Here is a 22,910-nt window from a genome sequence, read left to right as displayed (position 1 = left end):
CATTTCAATTGTACTCTCATTTATACACTAAAACCTAATATATGTCTTCTTATAGAAGAAAAGAGAAACAAATTGTGTATGGATTTCCCATGATCTATATTACATCTTAAAGAATGATCTTGTTCAATGTGTTAATTATTAAATATAATTTTATTATTTAAATTTTTGTCTTGATAGCACAAACTTAGTGTTCCAAAGATTAAAGTATCACCAATATAATCCTCCAAAGAAGATTCTTTCTCAAAAATTAAATTTGCCATCTAATTATTTATTTTAATAATATTGTCCTAACCAGAAGATAATAACTTGATATCAAAATTGATTTTGAAAGACTAATATAATTGTAAATTTCAATGGATAATTAATTTGATTACAAAATTAATCTTTAAGTAGTTAATTCGATACAATTAATTCAAGTAACTAAATTGATGATAAACATGAGCATTATTTTCAAAGAACTAGGTGACTATTGTGGTGATATTTCAAGGAGTAAATTGAATATTAAGTCTTAATTAAATTACATTCTATAAAGTCTAGGACATACTAAATTAATGGATATTGACTTGTGGTCAACGGTCAATGCGCAGTATACTCCACGGCTAAACAGATAATAAACAGAAACACATTTTTTATGTGAAGTAATTATTTTTAAATTAAATAATTTATTCTTTTTATATTTAAAGAACACAGAAAATGATGTATATAAAAATAGAATTTGGCACTTTCAAATATATTTTTTAACTTTTACTAAGCGCGACGGTTACATAAAAAATTTCCACGTTAATATGCTTGATTTTTACATTTTATTTTTTCTATAGCGTTTTTAATATTTGACAAATAGTCAAATATAATTATAAACATTATTATACTGGGCCAATTATGTTCAAATTTCCACATTAACTGACTTGATTTCACATTCTTTTATTCTTTTACATTAACTTTTTCTTAAATTTTACACATTAAATTTTCAAAATTGTCTCGGCTTGAGAGATCTCACATTCCCAGTAATATCCTCCCACGCGTGTTTGAACTTTGAATAATCAACCCTTCCAATTGTCCCAAGAAAAGCTATCAAACATTTATGTCACTGTTTTTAGTCAAAAGTCCAAGAAATATATTAAAGAGGAAAAAATATATGCATCACAAATCACAAATGTACAAGTTTTATACATTATTATTATATTATTGACTATTAATATTCAGTTATCACTAATTCTTATGTAATATAAATAAATGATAATTAATACATTGGTTATATATAAATCTTTATATTAACAATATATAAATATTATATTAATTTATTTAGTCGTGGTTCATGTCAGGAAGTTAGTCAGACATCTTCATTCATTCTATTATTATGCAAGGTTTAAACAGTTTTAATATGTAACTTTAATAGTTTAAAATGTTACATTTTTATGTAAAATTATATTTATAGGGTAAAAATTCCTAAATGAAAACTAACCTTATTATTATATTGTAAAGGTCAAATATTTTAGACTAAAACAGGATGACCTCATATCAAAGATACATGTTGCTAAACTATAAAAAAAAATTCAAGAAAGATAGTACTTACTATAAGCAAAAAATACAGAAGAAAGGGACAAGAGAAACCACTACAGTTCTTGTCTGAATGTGTTACACACGTCTTTGTGCAGTGGAAAAGGGATAATCATGGTCTCAAATTCTGTCCCATATCAATAACAATAAAATACAAATAAAAAAATAATAAATATTTAATTGATATAATATATTTTTATTGGTGTAGAATATGATTTAAGATTCAATTTGGAAAACATTTTTTCCATCATAAACCTGCAATGTCAGTCAACTCCACTCCCAACACTTTCTTGGTCTTACCCTCTTCCCATTAAGTTTCCAAAACACACTTCTACTATATAACACCCCAATATTCTAATATTCTCTTACAAATATTTCCATTATTCTTGCTTTATTCATTTAATCCCTTCTTATTTTTTCCCTTTATGTTTTCTTCAACCTGAATCCACAATAAAATATATACTCCATCAACTTACATACACACATTCCTTAAAGACATAGATATATTATCCTAATCACAAAACTCACAATATCTGCTAAGAACATGGGAAGGTATGAGTACACCAACACCTCTTTCCTTAGTATTATGTTTTTCTTTTGTTTCTGTCCAATGGTATTATCTATGCTATCTCAAAACCAAACAAACACCATGATCACAGTTTCCAAGCTTCTTAATGCTTCTGTTCCAATATGGAATATCATAAATGAACCAAAGCCATGTTCATGGAATGGAGTCACTTGTGATAGTAGTGGTTCATTTGTGATTAGTATTACTCTATCTAAGTACACTCTCAGTTCCAATAATTTTCTTCCTGTTCTTTGCCAAATTGAAACTTTGGAGAATCTTGATGTTTCAAACAACCAACTTACCTCAATCCCTGAAGGATTCATCATTGAATGTGGGAAAAATAAAGGGTTGAAGTTGCTGAATTTTTCTAGAAACAACTTGCAAGGTGTTTTACCAACTTTTCATGGTTTTGTTGGATTGGAATCATTGGATTTATCTTACAATCAGTTTTTGGGAGGGGCTATTGGTTTAGAGCTAGATGAACTTGTTAGCCTCAAGAGTTTGAATCTCAGTTTCAATTCATTCAATGGGTCTATTCCTACCAACCTTGGAAAGTCAATGGTTTTGGAGAAGCTTATGCTTTCTGTCAATAATTTTAGTGGGAAAATTCCTGATAAAATATTGAGTTATAGAAATTTAACTGTGATTGATCTTAGTGCAAATAACCTTTCAGGGTCTATTCCTAGTGATATTGGAAAGCTATCTAAATTGGAAAGTTTGATTCTTTCCTCTAATAAACTCGATGGTGAAATTCCAATATCACTCAGGAATATCACTACTCTTGCAAGATTTGCAGCAAATCAGAACAAATTCAAGGGTGCTGTACCTCCAGGGATCACAACATATCTCACAAGTTTGGATCTTAGTTATAATTACTTAATGTCTATTCCAGAAGATCTTTTATCTAAACCAAAATTGCAGATTGTAGATTTGTCCAATAATCAGTTATCTGGGCCATTACCTGTAAACATTTCATCTAGCTTAATCAGGTTGAGATTAGGGAGCAATTTTCTCACTGGAAACATTCCTTCTGATGCTTGTTCAAGAGTTAAAAGTTTGACATACTTGGAGCTGGAAAAAAATCAATTGACAGGAGTTATACCAGCTGGCTTGGGTTCGTGCCGGAATTTGACATTGTTGAGCTTGGCTCATAACCAGTTTAGTGGAGAATTGCCTCCAGAGCTTGGTAATCTGAGCCAGCTTCAAGTCTTGAAGCTTCAAATGAACAAGCTTAACGGTATAATCCCAGTTCAAATTGGCCAACTACAGAAGCTTTCAATACTGAATTTGAGTTGGAATTCTCTGGAGGGATCTATTCCATCTGTGATGATAAAGTTGAGCAGCCTTAATATCCTGAACTTGCAACAAAACAATCTGAGTGGATCCATACCGACATCCATCGGAAACTTAAAATCACTTCTAGAACTCCAACTTGGGAAAAACCAACTAAGTGGTGTGATTCCAAGCATGCCATCAAGTCTACAGATTGCCTTGAATCTTAGTAGCAACTTCTTTACTGGACCTATTCCTAGCAGTTTTGGTTATTTGACTAACCTGGAAGTCTTGGATCTCTCAAATAATGGTTTTTCTGGTGAAATTCCTAAGGATCTAGGCAGAATGTTGTCTTTGACACATTTGTTACTTTCTAACAATCAGCTGTCTGGTGTCATTCCAAATTTCGCCTCTTATGTTCATGTTGAATCGGGAGGAAATAGGAATCTGGTAAGTAATACTCGACAGGACAATTCAACATCTGCTAAAAAGGGAATATCCGTGGCTGTAGCAGTCCTCATTGCAATTGCAGCAGCTATTTTTCTCATTGCCCTGGTAATGCTTCTGGCTGTATCAGTCACGCGACACATTTATCGGGCTAATGGTGAGCATATACAGCCAAGCGAAGATAATCACCTTCCTCAGGTAATCCAAAGTAACTTGTTAACTCCGAATGGGATCCATAGAGCAACGATTGACTTCTCCAAGGCCATGGAAGCTGTTTCCGAGACATCAAATGTTACTCTAAAGACTAGGTTTTCGACTTACTACAAGGCCGATATGCCATCCGGATCGGTCTATTTTGTCAAGAAGCTGAATTGGAGTGACAAGATATTGGCAGTGGGAAGCAGCAATGATAAATTTGTGAAAGAACTCGAAGTCTTGGCAAAATTGAACAATTCAAATGTGATGATTCCTTTGGCCTATGTTCTGTCCAATGACATTGCTTATGTATTATACGAATTTGTCTCAAATGGTTCTCTCTTCGATGTTCTTCATGGAAGCATGAGAGAGTCTCTAGATTGGGCTAGTAGATACAGTATAGCTGTTGGGGTGGCTCAAGGTCTTTCTTTTCTTCATGGACATGCATCTAGTCCAATACTTATAGATTTGTCAAGTAAAAGTATTATGCTGAAGTCCTTCAAAGAACCTCTAGTTGGGGATATTGAACACTACAAAGTGATTGATCCCTCAAAGAGTACAGGGAATTTTTCTACAGTTGCTGGTTCTGTTGGTTACATTCCTCCAGGTTAGAAACTCCTAAACCTTTTATTCTGATTAGTTTTTACTTAGTCTATAGATTAACTTTATCTAATAACTATAATGTAGGGTTGATGTGGATCAAATTGTTTATGGCTTCCATTAAGTTACGATTTTCTTGTTAATATTCTAAGCAAAGTAGTTACTTACTCATTCTCTTGGTATCAGTTGTGTGGTCTTATCTAAAAATAGTTTGATTTATGATAAAAAGATAAACAGTGGGGTATTTGGAAGATCCTATAGAGAGCATACTTAGGCTTAAGAAAACAGCTTATGAAAATAATATATGGTCTTCCTATAAGCTATTTTTAACTTGTAGAAGTTTATAAGACTAGCCTCTTTTCAGATCAATAAGGTTATTGAAAAAATTATCGAAGTAAATTCTTTTAGGCTTATTTCAAAGAAGCTTATTGAACAAACACTTAACTAAGCTGTTTACACAAACACACAATTCATCTAACACTTACTTTAGCATATAGCCTGCAAATTACATTTAACAACATTATTTTCCTCATCACCTCATGCATATACTACCAAAGACTTAGAATTCAAATTCTAGCTAAGCCGTTTTAGTGTGCAAAGCTCTTAACAAGATATGTTTTGGTTTGCAGAGTATGCATACACAATGACAATAACAAAGGCTGGGAATGTCTACAGCTATGGTGTCATTCTGCTCGAATTGCTGACCGGAAAACCTGCAGTGACTGAGGGAACAGAACTGGTGAATTGGGTTTTGTGTAATTCAACAAACCAGGATTACATTCTTGATTTTAATGTCAGGAGAACATCACAGGCTGTTAGAAATCAGATGCTAGCAATTCTCAAAGTTGCTCTTGTTTGTGTTAGTACATCACCAGAAGCAAGACCAAAGATGAAGAGTGTGCTTAGGATGCTACTAAATGCTAGATGAAATTATATATTTTCCAGGGTTTGAAAAAACTAAGGTATCTTTACAAGTTAGTTTCGGAGGGGTGTACATACATATGAGATGACTCTTAATATTTATTTTCACTTCATTCATCTTCAAATTTTTTGGAGCCATTACATCTATGAATTAGTTTGCTAAGAGAAGACATACAGTACATTACAAATTGGTATCCACAATTCTAAGAATTTATTTCAATCATTCTATATTATATTTTAATTAACTAAAATAATGAATAAATATTAATTTTTATACTATTTAGTATTGTTTTTATAATATATCATGTTTTATTTAATTTAATTATATTGGTCACAATTTTTTATTTAAGAAATTATACTTATATCTCGTACAGGTATAGTCACAGTAACATATAAAAATCTCAGTCAGAAGGGATTCATTTACACGCAAGTTAAATTACACTAATTACACTCAATGTCAAACATTAGTTTTTTTAAATCCAACGAACCAATATAATATATATTTTCTTTTTTGTATCTATACAAATCCCTTAATATATATATATATATATATATATATAATCATTACCCCTTCACTACAGAGGGAGATGATGTAATCTTTTAAAGAAGAAAATAGACTATAAGTGTGATTTTAAGTAAACTTCAACTAGATGAATGTAATTTGCTCTTACGGTCTTACTTAACTACCTACACGGGTTGTCAATAGAACTTATGTATATAAGAGAAAAATGTGTATCGAACTGATAATATATAAGTTTTATATATTGTTATTACATTATCCACTATTGATATTTAATTGCTGACTTTTAAAAAAGTAATCTAAATGAAGGGCAAATAATGAAATGCATGTGTATAAAGGTAATTTATATAAGCACAAAAAATGAATAATTTATATAATTTCATTAAAACTTGAGTTAATATAATTTATACTTATATATATATATACATAGATATATTGATAATAAAAAATATATACAAATATATAATTAAAAATAGAAAAAAAAGAGTAATGAAATAGTACCTATGTATGTTATGCTTATCCATGCCCAAGTTTGGTATCATTAAAAGTATAAAATTTGTAGCATTAGCATATGCATAATTTGGGGAAGCTTACAAATAGAAACACTTATTTCTTCAACAATGTTGTATATACTAATTTGGTAAAATTGAAAATTGAAAATGATTCTCAAAATATTAGATGTGGATTAAATTATCATTTTAGTATTTTTCTATGAATAGACTATTTTGACTTATATTTACTATCTTTGAGTATTAATTTAAACTTTTATATTTTCATGAACAAATTATTACATTACTCACTCAGGATTGGATGATCTTCCTAAATTAGTTTCATAATTTATATTTTTTATTTAAAATAATTTAAAATTTATATCATTAATTTTTTTAAAATGAAATGTCACAAATTTACAATCACCTCCAATACAGAAAATACAAAATACTAACACAAGGATGAGATGGTACAGGTACCTATGTTAGTGACATCCCAAACATGAAAACAATAGACATGGCTCTGTTCACTATCTCTCACTCTTTCATTCAACCATGTTACTCTTTCCCTTCTACTTGCAACCCAACCTTTTCCATATCCTGCAAAGCTCAAAAACCCACAACAACAACAACAACCACTAAGAAAACAGAACCACTCACTTCCCACACTGCTGGTTCTTCTTCTGCACTCAGTGCATCATTCCATCAAACACTTGGTGAGCAACCTCTGTCCCAAACCAAAAAGGGTGGGAAGAAAAGGGTATTCTTTTTAGATGTTAATCCACTTTGTTATGAAGGAAGCACACCCAGCTTGCACTCTTTTGCTCGATGGCTCTCTCTTTTCCTCTCCCAAGTTACTCACACTGACCCTGTTATTGCTGTAATACCAATTCCCCACTCTCTCTTTTTGTCTATTGGTTTAGTGTTTATTTATCTTCCTCTTTTGACCCTTTGTGGTGCTCAACTTTGTTTGTAGATTAAAGTTTGGTTCTGGTATTGCTGCTTCTAACTTGCATGGCTTTATGTTGTGTTGTTGTAACATTGCCTCATTGAGTGAACTACGGGCTTGTTTCGTGTAGGATAAAATGAGCATTAGGTAGTAACAGAATAGAACTGAACATATGGATTTTACTTTATGTTTGATATATTTTATAAATAGAATAGAACATAACATGATTGGAAAGTATGTTATTTTGGTTCCACTAAAAGGGATGGAACAAATCATCCTATTTTGTTTGCTCGTCACAAATTTATAAGAACAAAAGTAATTAAAATTATGATTGGCTTGTAAGGAATGTGGATAGGGGATTTGGAGTGCCAATAACCCCCTCTTACAAGTTACAACAAAGGTCGATTTGTAGTTTTTTGCTGTGACTTGTCAACTAGAGGAACTTTAGATACAACAGCTAAGGTGCTTAATGATTAGGTAATTATCAGATTCAGGTAAATATTGTGGCTCATTGGAATTGTACACAGAAATGATGTTATTTGGTTAGTAACTTTTTGAGATTTTAATTGAGAGCACTGGTCGTGGTCCTCTACCCTTAAATAGTTCTTGCTGGGTTGTTTTAGAAGAGCCTAAAATCTGTGGCAGTGTACAATCTTTGAGATAAGGATATGTTTTTAGCTTCTAGATGGTGCTTGTGTCATGGTTGTTGCAAACTTGCAATCTCATATGCAAATGGATTAGGCTGTGTTGCTGTATTCCTAGTTTGCCAGACCTCATTGTTTTATTTTGTATTGTTACATTTTTTCAGCACTTGTGGATACCTTGCCTTATCCTCACCCTGTTGCATTTCTTCTCTTCTTCATTCTCATTTATTATACTTCTCTTCTATAAAAAAATTAAGAAAAAAATTATTTGCACTTATATTTCCTGCTGAACTCTTATTTTCTACTGTCCTTTCCCCTCTTTATTGGGCATTAATATTAGTATGACTAAGCAGGTTTTTGATGGAGAAAGGGGTAGTGAGCATCGCAGACAATTGCTACCTTCTTACAAAGCACATAGGAGAAAATTCACAAGATACTCATCATCTCCGCAAAGATATTCAAGAGGTCATTTTGGGAAATCCCATCAAGTTATCAATGATGTTCTTGGAAAATGCAATGTACCAGTGAGTTGTTCTGTATCATCACTATAATTTTATTTCCTTACATTTATGCATACTATCATTTTATCATCACTGTCATTGCACCAGGATAAATAAAAGATCACTCCTAAACAAGTGGGCCGCTTCTTTGGTAGTCTGTATCTTTAAGGGAGAAATAATTGGCACTTGTGAATTTTTTGATAGAGTACTTAGTTGTCGAATGTGGATGTTAAAACAATGAAATCTCTGAAAATCTTATTCTCTTTTCTCAGCCCCTCCATCATGTTGGGGTCGGGGTTGTTGACAAGGTAACTAACAGGGCAATTAGAAATCGCTTTGCTTTAATTTGTAACACGTCTTCTCTCAGACATGATTGTATAGCTGCTTCACTGGTATCATTTCTCTTCATTTTTTATTCTAGTTTAAGAGATAATTATGGGTAAGTAACAATAAGGAAATTAGTTAATAAAATGATTCCATTTCTCTTCTTGTCAAGTATTTTTTATGTTTATTATTCGTTTCTGAAGAATGTACAAATTATCATTTGCACAAACATAAGCGAAAAGCCAAATACATAAACATAAGCATGCAGGTTCTAAAAGTTGATGGACATGAAGCTGATGATGTTGTAGCTACACTTGCTGGACAAGTTCTCAATAAAGGGTTTCAAGTGGTGATTGCTTCCCCTGATAAGGATTTCAAGCAACTTATTTCTGAAGATGTGCAATTAGTTATGCCTTTGCCAGATTTACAAAGGTGGTCTTTCTACACCATGAAGCACTACAGAGATCAGTATGATTGTGATCCACAGTCTGATTTGAGCCTTAGTGAGTATAACACGTAGTACAACTATATTCATGTTTGATAATTCCATCATTTACATTGTGTTAACATAAATATGATAAGATATAAAGTTATTGTGGCAAGGCTCAATTAATTCTTAAATTTTCTATTAAACAAAATTTGCATTCTTCTGAGTTAACTGCATGTTTAAAGCTGTATTGATTAGATATCTTCAATAGGCTTTTCACAAACTAGACTTTTGTAAGTGTGCTGATCAGATAGAAGTCATAGAACCATGTAGCATAAAGAACTAGAATGTAATCACTGAGAAAAAACACGAAGGAGGATTTCTTTCTTACCCTTTTTAAAAATGATTGTGCTTTTGTTTACTAATTTACTTGCTGAATATTAATGCCATTATGACAAATATTCCTGTTTTTGTATGTTGTGATTGTGTAGGATGTATTGTTGGCGACGAAGTTGATGGTGTTCCTGGTATCCAACATGTGGTCCCGAGCTTTGGTCGGAAGACTGCTCTAAAACTTATTAAAAAGCATGGTTCATTGGAAACTTTATTAAATGCGGCTGCAGTAAGGACTGTGGGCAGACCATATGCGCAGGATGCCCTTACAAAGTATGCTGATTACCTACGGAGAAACTATGAAGTTCTTGCATTGAAAAGGTATTGATGTTTCTTTCTCTATCTCCCTTCACATTTTTCTTTTGTGGTTTTACTGTCTCTGTTTGTGTTCATTTATTCCTGGAACATTATTCATGAAATAAATGACAAATCCATGTCGGTATGCTCTGTCTTTCCTCCAATGCTCAACCATCCTCCGATTTGTAATAGTCATGGATCACAATTCTGACAGGGATTTAGATGTCCAACTTTGTGATGAGTGGTTGGTTAAGAGAGACACTCACAATGATACAATTGCACTGTCTACCTTATTCAAGCATCTGGAAGAGAGTAAGGAGCTCGCTTACACCGGCAGACCTAAACCTCTGTGATGGTTGAATCCTTATGGTAAGTGCTCTAAAATGTATTCTAGCAGATTCACATCATTCTAAACATTATCAATTAGAAAATTAGCCTATGATGCCGTCAGTAATCTAAAACTTAACCACCGGCAAGCTCTAGGAACTACAGTTGTCCTAATACTATTCATTTAAAAGCATATGATCATAGATTATGCTGTTTACTTTTGGTTTCATGTACGACCGTTATTCCTACAAATCTGTTTGTTAATAAAATAATAATAACTGTGTCTATTTTCTTTATCCAAAAAAAAGCAACTGTTTTCTTTCAATATAATGCTTGAACTTTTGAGAGTTGTAATTTTACTTCTATGTTTGCATGCTGGGAATCTTGTTGGTACCATGTTTGTTCATTATGAAAAGGAAGCCAGCTTTATCCATCATTCACTGCAATTTAGAGCCTTGCTTGCCTACCGCTATCATAACACAGAATCTATATTTTCCACAGATGAACTAGCATGCCTAAAAATTATATTGGAGTTATGGGGATTACTAATCAATGCATATGAGAGATCAAAGCTATTTCTACAAGTGGTTGTTATGAGATTGAAATTGCATCCTGAAGAGTAGGCTACATAGATGAGGTTCCATGTTCAGATTTTTACATGAGGTACATATAAATTTGTCTCCCACCATTGCTGCCTTAGGTTCTGTTTGCGAGTTAGTTTCTGGATGGGAAAGAATAAAAAAGGAAGGCTTTAGATCCATGAAATACACTTCTGATATGACTCTGATGTCTTCCCTTCCCCCCTCCAAAAACCGACTCGCAAACAGACTCTTAGATGATTGTCTAGACAATCAGTTTCACTTTTCATACTCAGTACTTTACATCTTTGTTGGGATTAATTTATTGTGCAGTTGTGAGAAGATAAAGTTCATGGAATGGAGTACTTTCCAATGCAGTAATGCTGGATGTCACCATTCTCATTGAAAATGTGCAAGTTATATCTGGTATTGGCTCCAATATAAGATGTAACTGCAAATATTATGAAGATTCAGTGACATATATTGATTTTTTATTCTTAGTCTTATATATAAGTAAACTTAAAAATATTCCTTTTGTATTATTAAATGACTGAATTGATTAATTATATTAAAAAGGAAGGGAAGCATTAGCTGGGAAAACCAGCTTTAACACACTTTCATATACAGGATTTGAGATATGAATACCAAAAGGATATTGATTCACCATAGAAAGGAAGAGAGAATGAAAAGGTTCCATAAAAACCCCACACATCCTTGCCTTCTGTTTGTATTGTACAAAATTGTGTCAAATTTGATAAGCTATCTCAACACTAGCATGTGAAACTTTCATTCAAAGTTTCCTTAATGATATTTATTATACTTATAGTTTTTCTCCTTTTCATGCGGAAAACGTCCAAATGTGGATACAGAAAAGATACAGGTTTATCCCCTTATTACTGCATAGAATATAATAAATACATTGCAAACTTCATGCCCTTGCCTTCTATTTGCATGAACACGAAATGTGCCAACTTTATAAGCTATGTCAACAAGTTTCTGTAGTTTTCATTCAACTGTGTCTTATGATATTTATTTATACTAAATAAGTTTCGATTTATATGTATGCATTGATTATAGGGCTAACACATCATCTATCATTCTTACATTTCTTATGTTAACCATCATAAATGAATAGTAGATAATATATCAATCATAAAAAAATATTTTATATTGTTGACAATGCATAAATATTAAATTGTATAACTTTCTATCATTTTCACATGGGAAGGACATCAAAGAACTTTGAAGGTCATTTAAGGTAAAACCGAACTAAATACTAAACCAAGTTAATCTCATTCTTCAAATATTAATTCACAGGTTCAACCCATAAAATCAAGTTACATAATATTTACCCCATCAAATCCTAATGTTTCATTATCATGTGATGGGTTATTGTCGGGTTCGGGGATGATAGTATTTTTTTTCAAACTCGCTTAATCTGGGTTTGAGTTTTAGATTTCGGATTTGGGGTTGGGTAAGCACAACTCGACCTTGATTCGCCTCGTTGCCATTCCTAGGATTGGGTAAGACTTGTCCCTTACTCAACCCTAAATGTTGGTTGAGCCATTTTTTGAACCCTAACCTGAAGTTAACCCGGCCCTAGACCCAATTAAATACAATACATACTCATTTGGGATAAAGTCTTCTCAATATTACTTATTATTATGGATATGAAATTTGACATTTAAAATGATATATATATATATATATTATTAATCATGTATATATGATGAAAAAATTAAAGAATATTAGAATATTGTATTAAAAGCTTTGTTATATTAGTTTAGCCTGTTATTGTTTCTGTTATTTTGTTAGAGTTTTTGTTATTCTATAATTGGTGAGCTGACAATTGTTATAACTGCTCAATCACTATATAAGTAGCTTTAGTCTACTCGTTTCAAAAGATGTCATTTTTAATGAGTATCATTTTCACTCTACCACATCTAATTCAACCTCTTCTTCTGTGTCTCCTATTTCTTTACATTTGCCTATGACCTTTCATCATGTCCCTCATAATTTTTCTCCTCCTCCTTTGCCTTCTTCTCCACCCTCTCATAATTCTAGTCATCTTGGTCATTCTTTGTCTTCTCCTATTTATCCAGTATCTAGTTCACCTCCCGATGTGTTTCTTAATCCTTTGCATACTCCTTTGTATGAGTCTTCCTCTGCTCCTACTTCTTCTCCTATTTTTGCTTCCTCACCCTCTTAATATCAGCCCTCTGCTCCTTCACCCTCCCCCTCTATATCTCCATATTCTTCTTCACCTCATTTATCTCACCCAATGCAGACTAGATCAAAATCTGGTATACACAGGACTATAGTTCCTAGTGTTCATCTCACTCAATATGAGCCTTCTAGTGCCAAATCAGCTCTGGCTAGTCCAGTTTAGCATCAAGCCATGAAAGCTGAATATGATGCCCTCATGGCTTTGGGAACTTGGACCTTAATGCCCCTACCTTCTCACAAACAAGCTATTGGGTGCAAATGGGTCTTTAGAGTAAAAGAAAACCCATATGGTAATGTTAACAAATACAAGGCTAGACTTGTTGCAAAGGGGTTTCATCAAAAGCATGGAGTGGACTACAATGAAACATTCTCTCATGTCATTATACATGTCACAATAAGGATTCTGCTCACTCTTACTATCACGCATCAGTGGTTAATTGAACAGTTGGAATCAATAATGTCTTTCTCAATGGCATTTTGGAAGAAGAAGTTTATATGACCCAACCTGTTGGCTTTCAACAAGAATATAAGACCCTGGTGTGCAAGCTCAACAAAGCTATCTATGGACTAAAACATGCTCTTAGGTAATGGTTTGAGAGGTTAAAAGGTTCTCTCATCAAGTTTGGCTTCAATATAAGCAAATACAACAACTCCTTGTTTATACACACATCTATCACTCATCAACTCTACATTCTAGTATATGTTGATGATATCATTGTGACATGATCATCCTTCTCTCTAGTCAAGCAGGTTATTAAGGATCTTAGCAACACCTTTGCTTTAAATCAATTGGGGCCTCTAAACTACTTCTTGGGAATTGAAGTCAAGCATAAATAGGATGGTTCTCTTTTTCTTTCACAATCCAAATACATAAGAGACCTTCTTGATAAAGCAAACCTGGCTACTGCCAAAGTTAACATCACTCTTATGGCTAGCAACTGCAAGCTTACCAAACATGACTCTGACCTGTTTGATGATCCAACCTTTTATAGGTCTATTGTAAGGGCTTTATAATATGCTACTATAACTAGACCTAACATTACTTATTTTGTTAACAAAGTCTGTCAATTTTTGGCCAAGCCTCTAAATGCTCACTGGACTGCTACAAAAAGAATCCTTAGATATCTTCAAGGCACCAAATCCTTAGGTTTGTCTATCACCCCAACCAGTACAAATTCTAACCTCTCCCTCATTGCCTATTGTGATGTTGACTGGGCTTCTACTATGGATGATAGAAAATCTACTTCTAGAGCTTGTCTCTACCTAGGCTCTAATCTTGTTACCTGGTGGTCTAAGAAACATCAAACTATCTCAAGATCAAGCATTGGAGCAGAATACAGAAGTCTAGCTCTAGCCACTCAGGAATTGATGTGCATTGAGTCCTTGCTCAAGGAACTTCATGTGTCCTATATTGCACCTACTATATACTGTGACAATTTAAGCACCATAGCCATGTCTCATAATTCAGTGCTACACAATAAGACAAAGCACATTGAGCTAGACCTTTTTTTGTCAGGGACAAAATTCAAAACAAAACTCTCTATGTGAAGTATATTCATTCAGAGTTTCAAACTACAGATATTCTAACCAAACCTTTGCTTAATAATCAGTTCATGATCTTGAGTAATCAACTAAAAATTCTTGACATCAACTCAGAACTCTAACTAAGTCAAAGCTTGTCAACTACCCTTCTTTGCAGTAGAAATATTAGAGTATTGTATGAAAAGTTTTGTTATATTAGTTTAACTTGTTATTGTTTCTATTATTCTTTTAGAATTTTTGTTATTATGTAATTGGTGAGCTATGATAACACTATAATTAATAAAATAAAAAAAATGAATCTATTCTCGGGAAGTGAGATTTTCCTATATGAATAAAAACTGTGAAAATGGAACTTACAAGTAAAAAAGTTGTGATCCTCATTAACTATCGTCTTGCGCATTTGTCGCACTTGCATCATGGTCATCTCTGTACACTTGTTACACTTGCATTATGATTGTCCGTGATTGATACGTAATTCATTCTTACTTAACTTTTTCATTAAAAAAAAATGGAATAGAATTCGTTGAAATAGTAAGGTTACTAGTCATATAATTTAGAAGTCCTGATTCAAATCTTAGAAACATCATTTTTATTTGTCATGATAAAAGTATGTATATTTATTATCTCTAGATTCCACTTTGTGGGAATCTTGTGTATTGAATTATCTTTTTTAATAAGGAAAGAAATTTTATTTCCTTATTTATCATTCTCATTTAGGGTTGAAAGTATGCTTTCATCACCTTGGTAATTACATAAATCACCTTGAAAAAGTTATGCTTAATGTCAACATCCCTCTCTCTGAAGTGGGAAGAGGAAATTGAGTTGGTGCTTTAAAATCCTTCTATTTCTCTTCAAAACATCATCTCATTTTATTTATTTATGTATATATTTTTTAATTGACAGCCATAAACTATGCTCCCACACTTACACTCAACTCTCTTTTCAAAAAAGTATTATTAAATAACTTTTTAGGAAAACTACTGTTCAAGTAGTGTAAGATTTTCTTAAATTCTCGTTAAGACTAAAATGTCAAAACTTTTATTTTTGGGAGCGAAATTTGTTTGAATGGATAGTTACAAACCCAAAAAAGATTAATTTCTTATATAAAAATGTAAAAATTTACATATTCTTTGATAGCACTAAAAATAACTTTTACCAAAATAATATTTTGTAGTAGTTCTTCCCGATAACTTTTCTTAAAGAGCTATATTATTTTTTAATTGGATGGGCTAGCTAGAAGTCATAAAAATACACCAAAAATTAAAATAAAACTTTCTATAGCTTCATTAATAATCATCCAACTTGTGATCATACTTCCATCAATATTATTGAACACATATATCTTCTAATTAAGGGAGCTATTCCATTCGAGTCAATATAATTTTGGACGGTAATTTTTTCCTATTAAATATTTAACATAATTTTATTCGCCTGCACTCAATCTTAAAACATTGTTTTAAAATTATTCATCAACTAGTAGCCATCATCAGACTTTTAACGTACATAAAAACGGAGTATCATAAAAGCAGGTGAATGATTAACAGAAGTATATTTTTCACAAAACTTCCATAAATTATTATCAAAGTCATAACAATAGTTTGTCTTTTCTTTCTCTTTTTCTTTTTTTAAACATGTGAATATGCACGCGTGTATGACGTAGTATGAAAAAATAAAATTATTTAAATAATCATCTGGAAAATTTTGAGAATTCTTTTTTTCTACAACTCCCGTTATATACTTATATGTTTTGAATATTTATCGCCAAACATCACATAAACCATTGAGCGGATTAATTTAATTAATTCTAGTCTCTAGGAATGACTATTTATTATCATTTCCGATCACATCTATTATTTTTTATAAAATTTTATAGAATGATATATTATTAATGGAAGATACATTAGTATGAGAAAATTATTACAACAAAATAAGATGAGAGATGATTCATTTACTTAAAAGTAAATTTAAATTTCATATCTTAACTACTAATTCCAGGGAAATTCAAAAGAAAAATACATGAAAATCTTAACTAAACCCTAAAACTTACTAATAAATGAATCATCTCCCAAATAAGATAATCACTTTATAAGGATCTATTCTCCCAGGGAGAGGAAATGCCAAAGAATCATCCAACTCAAGTTGCGTGGACAGCTTCTCCTTTCTCCTTACCAATCAAAGCATAACACTTGTCAAAGTCTTAATCCTTTAACTGTAGTATGTACCAAGAGTAAAACTTACTTGAAGACATATATTACATATCACATTTAAAGATAAATGTATTTATGTTTGTTGATGATATCATTTATGATTAAATTTTAATCAAAATTAAACTTTTAATGTGTTAGCAAGATTTATTTGATTGTTTCCATATATATATATATGCCTTCATGCAAGTCTTTTTCTGGTACCAAACCATCAACGATTGTGATTAATAAATGCAGAAGCTTATGAGAAACAACCCATCATCTTATTGGTGGATCCATTTTGGAGTTAACAATATTGACCCACGAATCAAGGAACTCTTTTAAATCAATTTGATAGATACGTGATGGATATATGCTATCTCAATCATTTCATGTGTTAAGAGATATAATTAGTTAGAAAAATATTTAATAATTACAATTTTAATTTAAATAATTTTTTCAACTAATTAAAAATGACATTATATAATATGGCATAAAAAGTGAGATAATAGATATGCTACCCTGATTAACCGAATATGCTTAATTGTATAACTATAAGATTAAGCCATAAAACGTGGTTAGTATAAATCCCTCAAGAATTGATAACTCTATATCCTTGACTTTAGAGGTAAAGTTCCAGTTGAATGTAATCAACTTCTACTAAAACCAATAATTTTCGGTGTACAATTTTAGGTCAAGCTAGTCATGAAGTTATTTGAGCTAGTTAAGTTGTTCCTAAATTTAATTAGCAGATCTTTCAAGATGTTATCAAATATCTAGATTTGCTTATTTTCAACCCCGAAAATAATTAATTATATCCACCATAAGCCGTTTTTCGTTTGAACCTCACTCTTAACTTGAAGATTGTGTCATTTTAGAGCAATGCTGGAGGGAAGGATCTTATCAACTACAAAGAATGATAAATGATAGCATAAATATTATCATAAATGTTAAAAAACATTTCTAATCTCATCATAAATGTTAATCTTATTATAAATTTTTATTTGTATTTAATAACAAGTATTAATAACAAGAGAAAAAGATGTATGATAATGTATGAGTTGTATACGCTGTCATTTCATCGTACATCATTGATCATTTATCTTTAATTATCATTGACTCTTTAAAAAAAGTAATATAAATGAACAGTGGGTGATATACTGACCGTGTATAAGTCTTTATATTAACAATGCATAAATATTACACTCTAATACCAATAATAGTAACTTACGAGGGTACAAAGAATATCATGATACCCACCCACAAATATATTAAATATTTATAATTTATTAGTATATATTATAACTTTATTAATTTGAGATTACAATATAATTTATTTTATATATCGAATTTTTTATTACCTATATTTATCAATATGAATTTTATTTATAACACATATCTTATTATTCATATACTAATTATTCCTATATATTAATTATTAAAAAGTATAAATATATAATTATTAAAATATAAGAGTATGTGAAGGATTAATTATAGTCACCCAATTCCCGTCCTTACTTAGAACTGCGGGAGGAAATACGTAAAATCAAAGTGCAGTGTGATTGTGTGATCACGTAGAATCTTGAGACACTATATAGTGAGTGAATAAAAATTTATACTCTACTTATAGTTACTAAAAAATCAATAATAATTAAATATAAATAAATTTGATATAATAATAGTATATCAAACTTATACAATGTCAAGTGTACATTTTTTTTTTTTCTGTATTTAAATTAATTTGCTAAGACACTCTTAGGAGTTAGGACCACAATCAATACATGCATGGTACAAATAAATAACCTGTTAGATTTTCTAGAGATGAAATTAAGAAAGTTTTTGACAAAAACCAAATTTGGTGACGCGTTTTGACTCTATATCAAGTATAAACAAACATGTGAAATGATACAAGTGTTAGAAATATTGTCTAACAAAAAAGTAGAAATATTTGAGTTATATTCCTTGTGTCATAATTGTGAGGTTGACCAAAACTATGTAGTTGTGCTCCTCTATTCAAGATAACATGGATGGGGATAACCTATCATGTCCCATTTTCAGTCTCAAGCCAAACACATGTTGATATGTGAATAAAATAATATTTTAAAAAATAAAAAGTGATATATAGTAGTGAAATATGGAGTGAAACACTATTTGAGATAGATGATCCCTTCCAAGATAACATAGTAAGCTTCTTGCTAACATAAACTTGCTTATATAACCATTCACTTCAGCACCTTTGTTTTCTTTCTCATCCCTTTTATTTTATTTTTTATCATTTTTTTTGTATTTTTTTCTAAATCAGAAATGGAGCACTCAGTTCAGAGCATCCATTGAGCTTTGAATCTGTAAGTACTTTCATCCTTTATTTATTTTTCCTGTGAATTTCTGTTGCTGATTCATGTTCTAGCACTTGTTCATAAAACATGCATCTTTTGATTTTTGGGGTATCTTAATTAGTTTTTTTGTGTATTAATTATTTGTGGTATCTCTTCATGGGTTTTCTTCAAATTGTTTTTTTTTTTTTGCTTCTTGGGTCAAAATCTGTTTTTGTGTTTACAGGAAGCCGATTTATATGTGTAAGAATTATGTGTACTTAACCTGATTGTTAAGAACTCTGAACGACGATAAGTTGAACACCCTCATGTGTCAGTGTGACACCTATCCGATACGGATACACTCAGATTCGTAAATGATATGTATTCTTAGAGTATCCAAAAATTTAAATAAATAAAGATAAGATATGTTTCTGATACATTTTCAACAAAAAAGATATGATACGTTTTATTAATTTTGTGAATTATTCTACTATATTTTCTAGTTTTAGTACTTGGAATTTTGGAGGACAGTGATTTATACTTTCTATTATATTTTCTACTTTTAATATTTTGATTTACACTTATAATTTTACCATATTTTATGTATTTTTTACTATTTTATACATGTATCCCTGAACCGCTAGACGTATCGTATCCTATATTTTAGAAAAAAATGTGTGTCGATGTATCAAATACGTATCATATCCGACACATATATCCGTGCTTCATAGGTTAGGTTAAGAACACTCAAAAAGAGATTTCAATATTGTAATTTTCTTCGAATGGAGTATTGGAATAATGATTATCTTTGTTATGATTGTATGATGATATGAATATCTGTTGAAAGGGTAAAACTTTGAATTTGGGTTCTGAGGATATACTGAAGTGAAGAATAAGATTGGTCTTGGGAGTTGGGACTACTGTGTATGTCTTGACTTAATTGAAGCCTTAGCCTTTACTAGCTAAATCCACCTCAAAAGTTTATTCACTTGCATACTAGACATATCTTGTTTCATGGATTTGTTACCAGTAGTCAATTTAAATTTCAAGTGCTGTATGATATTTGCATTAACATGAATATATTTTCACAAACCATGATCCTTTTTTATCTCACTGATATTTAGTTTTTGTATAATATTTGTCTACTACATCATCAATTCCTTAATTATTTCCCTGTGATCTACAGGGATCTTGATACCTTAGATACAGAATTGAAATGGATTCACAAAGGAGTCTATGTACTAACACCTGGGCAAGGTCGTCGTCGTCCTTACCCGCTCCCGGGAATGGATTGCAGACAAATATATCCTTAAATCCTCCCTCTCTCCTTGATTTTGGTTTTCAAAATAATCAAAACAAATGGGATGATTCCTCTATGTCAGATTATGGGGTCAGGGTAGAAGCAGCTTTCAAAGAGTTTAACCAGTCCTCTCAAAAAGGCCAACCTCCATTTCCGTATGACTCCAACAATCAAATTAAGAACCCCGATCAAGAAAGTCGCCTGCCGAGTGACTCGTCACAAACCTTTAGACTCCCGGATTGGGATCCGTGTGCGATGTTGAATAACCTTTCGTTCCTAGAGGACAAGATCCATCAGCTCCAGGATCTAGTGCGCTTGATTGTTAGTCAAAAAGGCCAACTTTTTGGACATCCTACTCAACATGTTACTCAGGAACAGCAGCTCGTGACAGCTGATCTTACGTCGGTTATTGTTCAATTGATCTCAACTGCAGGTAGCCTTCTCCCTTCTGTCAGGCATACCCTTTCAAACAGTAGTCCATTGGTTGGACAGCTTAACCAGCTTCATGAGATTACCACCCCCTCTGCATCCGGCTCGAGAAGTATTCAACCACAAAATAATAGTAGCAATAAATTGCCTGATCAATCCATTCCTAGTAATTGTAAAATGGAACTAAACTGCAATATGGAAGAACATGAATTAAGAGATGAAGAGGATGCAGAAGATGGAGAAAACCTTCCGCCCGGTTCCTATGAGATTTTACAATTACAAAAAGAAGAAATCCTCGCGCCTCACACACATTTCTGTACTATTTGTGGGAAGGGATTCAAGAGAGATGCAAATCTTCGAATGCATATGCGAGGACATGGTGATGAGTACAAAACCCCGGCAGCACTCGCAAAACCACACAAAGAATCTGGTTCTCAACCACAGCTTATCAAGAGATATTCATGCCCTTATGGCGGCTGCAAGCGTAACAAGGAGCACAAGAAGTTCCAACCTCTGAAGACTATTTTATGTGTCAAAAACCATTACAAAAGAACACACTGTGACAAGAGTTACATTTGCAGCAGATGCAACACCAAGAAGTTTTCAGTTATGGCAGATCTTAAAACTCATGAAAAACATTGTGGTAAGGATAAATGGCTTTGTTCATGTGGCACAACATTTTCCAGGAAAGACAAGCTTTTCGGACACATCGCGCTCTTCCAAGGCCATACACCAGCCGTTCCCTTCGATGACACTAGAGTACCGGCTTCGGCGCCTGATCAGGACTGCGATAAAAGCAATAAGGAAGGAAGTATGAATTTCAGTTTTGGATCAAATCATTCAAGTGGAAATGGAGTTCAAAATGCCAGGGATGTGAAAGGAAGTATTGATGTTCCTATAAATTATTTCTCATCAAACTTTGAAACTAACTTTGGTGGGTTTAGTGAATTCACTCAACCTCCATTTGAAGACTCAGAAACTTCTTTCTCTTTTCTCATGCCTGGAGGAGAATCAAGTTCTGACAATCTTTTGTAACAATCTGTACTGATGTTGGTTTAGTTAATATCTATGGTTTTTCTTCCCCATTGTGAAGGAATAAAATTATAGTTTATGCTAAATTTGTAAAGCAATGTAATTTCATGTACTCCTATTTTCTTAAGTAAAAGATTTTCTTGAAGATGTTGTTCTTTATTCAAAACCTGGTAGAAGTGTAAAATTATGCTTTGACATCCACATTGGTTACTGTGAGGAAAATGATCATCTCAGTTCTCTAACTACAACCACTATTTACTCTACAACCAAAATGGCACTTATCTTTTACATTTGACATGCAAGATCAAGGCTGTGTTATCTTTTACATTTTAAAATGATTTTTAACAAACATAACCAAAATATAATATAAAATTTTTATACATTATTATTACATTATTCAAATTTAATCATTATTGATTCTCCAACAATATGTAGAACCACATGTCCACATATAAAAAAACCCAATTTTAGTCAACGTTCCAATTTTTCAAACCAAGTTGAGAATATACCCATCATAATAGTGCGTGTGGAATTAATTTAGTGGTCACACCTGAATATTCAATGTCATTGCATCTGAATGGAATAATCTTGCATTGTTTGTTACTATATAAGACTTAAATGTATATTTATTAAATAATCTTGTGCCATATACTTGTAAAGAGGTTTTATTTATATGGATAAAATATGTTCTCTGTTACTCTGTGTATTAGCATCCGTTACATGATATTATTGGTTATTCATTAAAATTTATTACAAATTGATTAATTTTTTTTTACACTCATGATTTTAGCAGATAAAACCTTTAAATAGAAGTATTTAAATTTGGCAGAGGGATATTAAATCCATGCAATTTGGCAGAGGGATATGTTAATTCCA

General features: G+C 31.9%; 3 protein-coding genes across 3 annotated transcripts; all 3 read left to right on the top strand.

The window, feature by feature from the left end:
• LOC109352326 (probable leucine-rich repeat receptor-like protein kinase At2g33170) lies at positions 1,931-5,745 on the top strand. Its single transcript, XM_019594256.1, has 2 exons — positions 1,931-4,646; positions 5,269-5,745. The coding sequence occupies exons 1-2, from the start codon at positions 2,102-2,104 to the stop codon at positions 5,565-5,567; spliced, it is 2,844 nt and encodes a 947-aa protein (XP_019449801.1). The 5' UTR covers positions 1,931-2,101; the 3' UTR covers positions 5,568-5,745.
• Positions 7,004-11,624, top strand: LOC109352325 (5'-3' exonuclease). The gene is made up of 7 exons (XM_019594254.1): positions 7,004-7,448; positions 8,515-8,685; positions 9,254-9,488; positions 9,904-10,126; positions 10,317-10,471; positions 10,931-11,092; positions 11,341-11,624. The coding sequence occupies exons 1-5, from the start codon at positions 7,071-7,073 to the stop codon at positions 10,453-10,455; spliced, it is 1,146 nt and encodes a 381-aa protein (XP_019449799.1). The 5' UTR covers positions 7,004-7,070; the 3' UTR covers positions 10,456-10,471; positions 10,931-11,092; positions 11,341-11,624.
• LOC109352324 (protein SENSITIVE TO PROTON RHIZOTOXICITY 1-like) lies at positions 19,133-22,179 on the top strand. Its single transcript, XM_019594253.1, has 3 exons — positions 19,133-19,154; positions 19,262-19,303; positions 20,460-22,179. Exon 3 carries the CDS (start codon positions 20,490-20,492, stop codon positions 22,035-22,037), a length of 1,548 nt encoding a protein of 515 aa, XP_019449798.1. The 5' UTR covers positions 19,133-19,154; positions 19,262-19,303; positions 20,460-20,489; the 3' UTR covers positions 22,038-22,179.

Source organism: Lupinus angustifolius, chromosome LG07, assembly GCF_001865875.1.
Source record: "Lupinus angustifolius cultivar Tanjil chromosome LG07, LupAngTanjil_v1.0, whole genome shotgun sequence".
Taxonomy (NCBI): Eukaryota; Viridiplantae; Streptophyta; class Magnoliopsida; order Fabales; family Fabaceae; genus Lupinus; species Lupinus angustifolius.
This window is presented reverse-complemented; position numbering and strand designations above follow the sequence as displayed.

Bases quoted from the DNA above. Each gene is read 5' to 3' on its own strand.
- LOC109352326 (XM_019594256.1), top strand. From the start codon at position 2,102: ATGGGAAGGTATGAGTACACCAACACCTCTTTCCTTAGTATTATGTTT. The intron at 4,647-5,268 runs GTTAGAAACTCC...TTTGGTTTGCAG, and splicing joins TGTTGGTTACATTCCTCCAG to AGTATGCATACACAATGACA.
- LOC109352325 (XM_019594254.1), top strand. From the start codon at position 7,071: ATGAAAACAATAGACATGGCTCTGTTCACTATCTCTCACTCTTTCATT. The intron at 7,449-8,514 runs GTAATACCAATT...ATGACTAAGCAG, and splicing joins ACACTGACCCTGTTATTGCT to GTTTTTGATGGAGAAAGGGG. The intron at 10,127-10,316 runs GTATTGATGTTT...CAATTCTGACAG, and splicing joins GAAGTTCTTGCATTGAAAAG to GGATTTAGATGTCCAACTTT.
- LOC109352324 (XM_019594253.1), top strand. From the start codon at position 20,490: ATGGATTCACAAAGGAGTCTATGTACTAACACCTGGGCAAGGTCGTCG.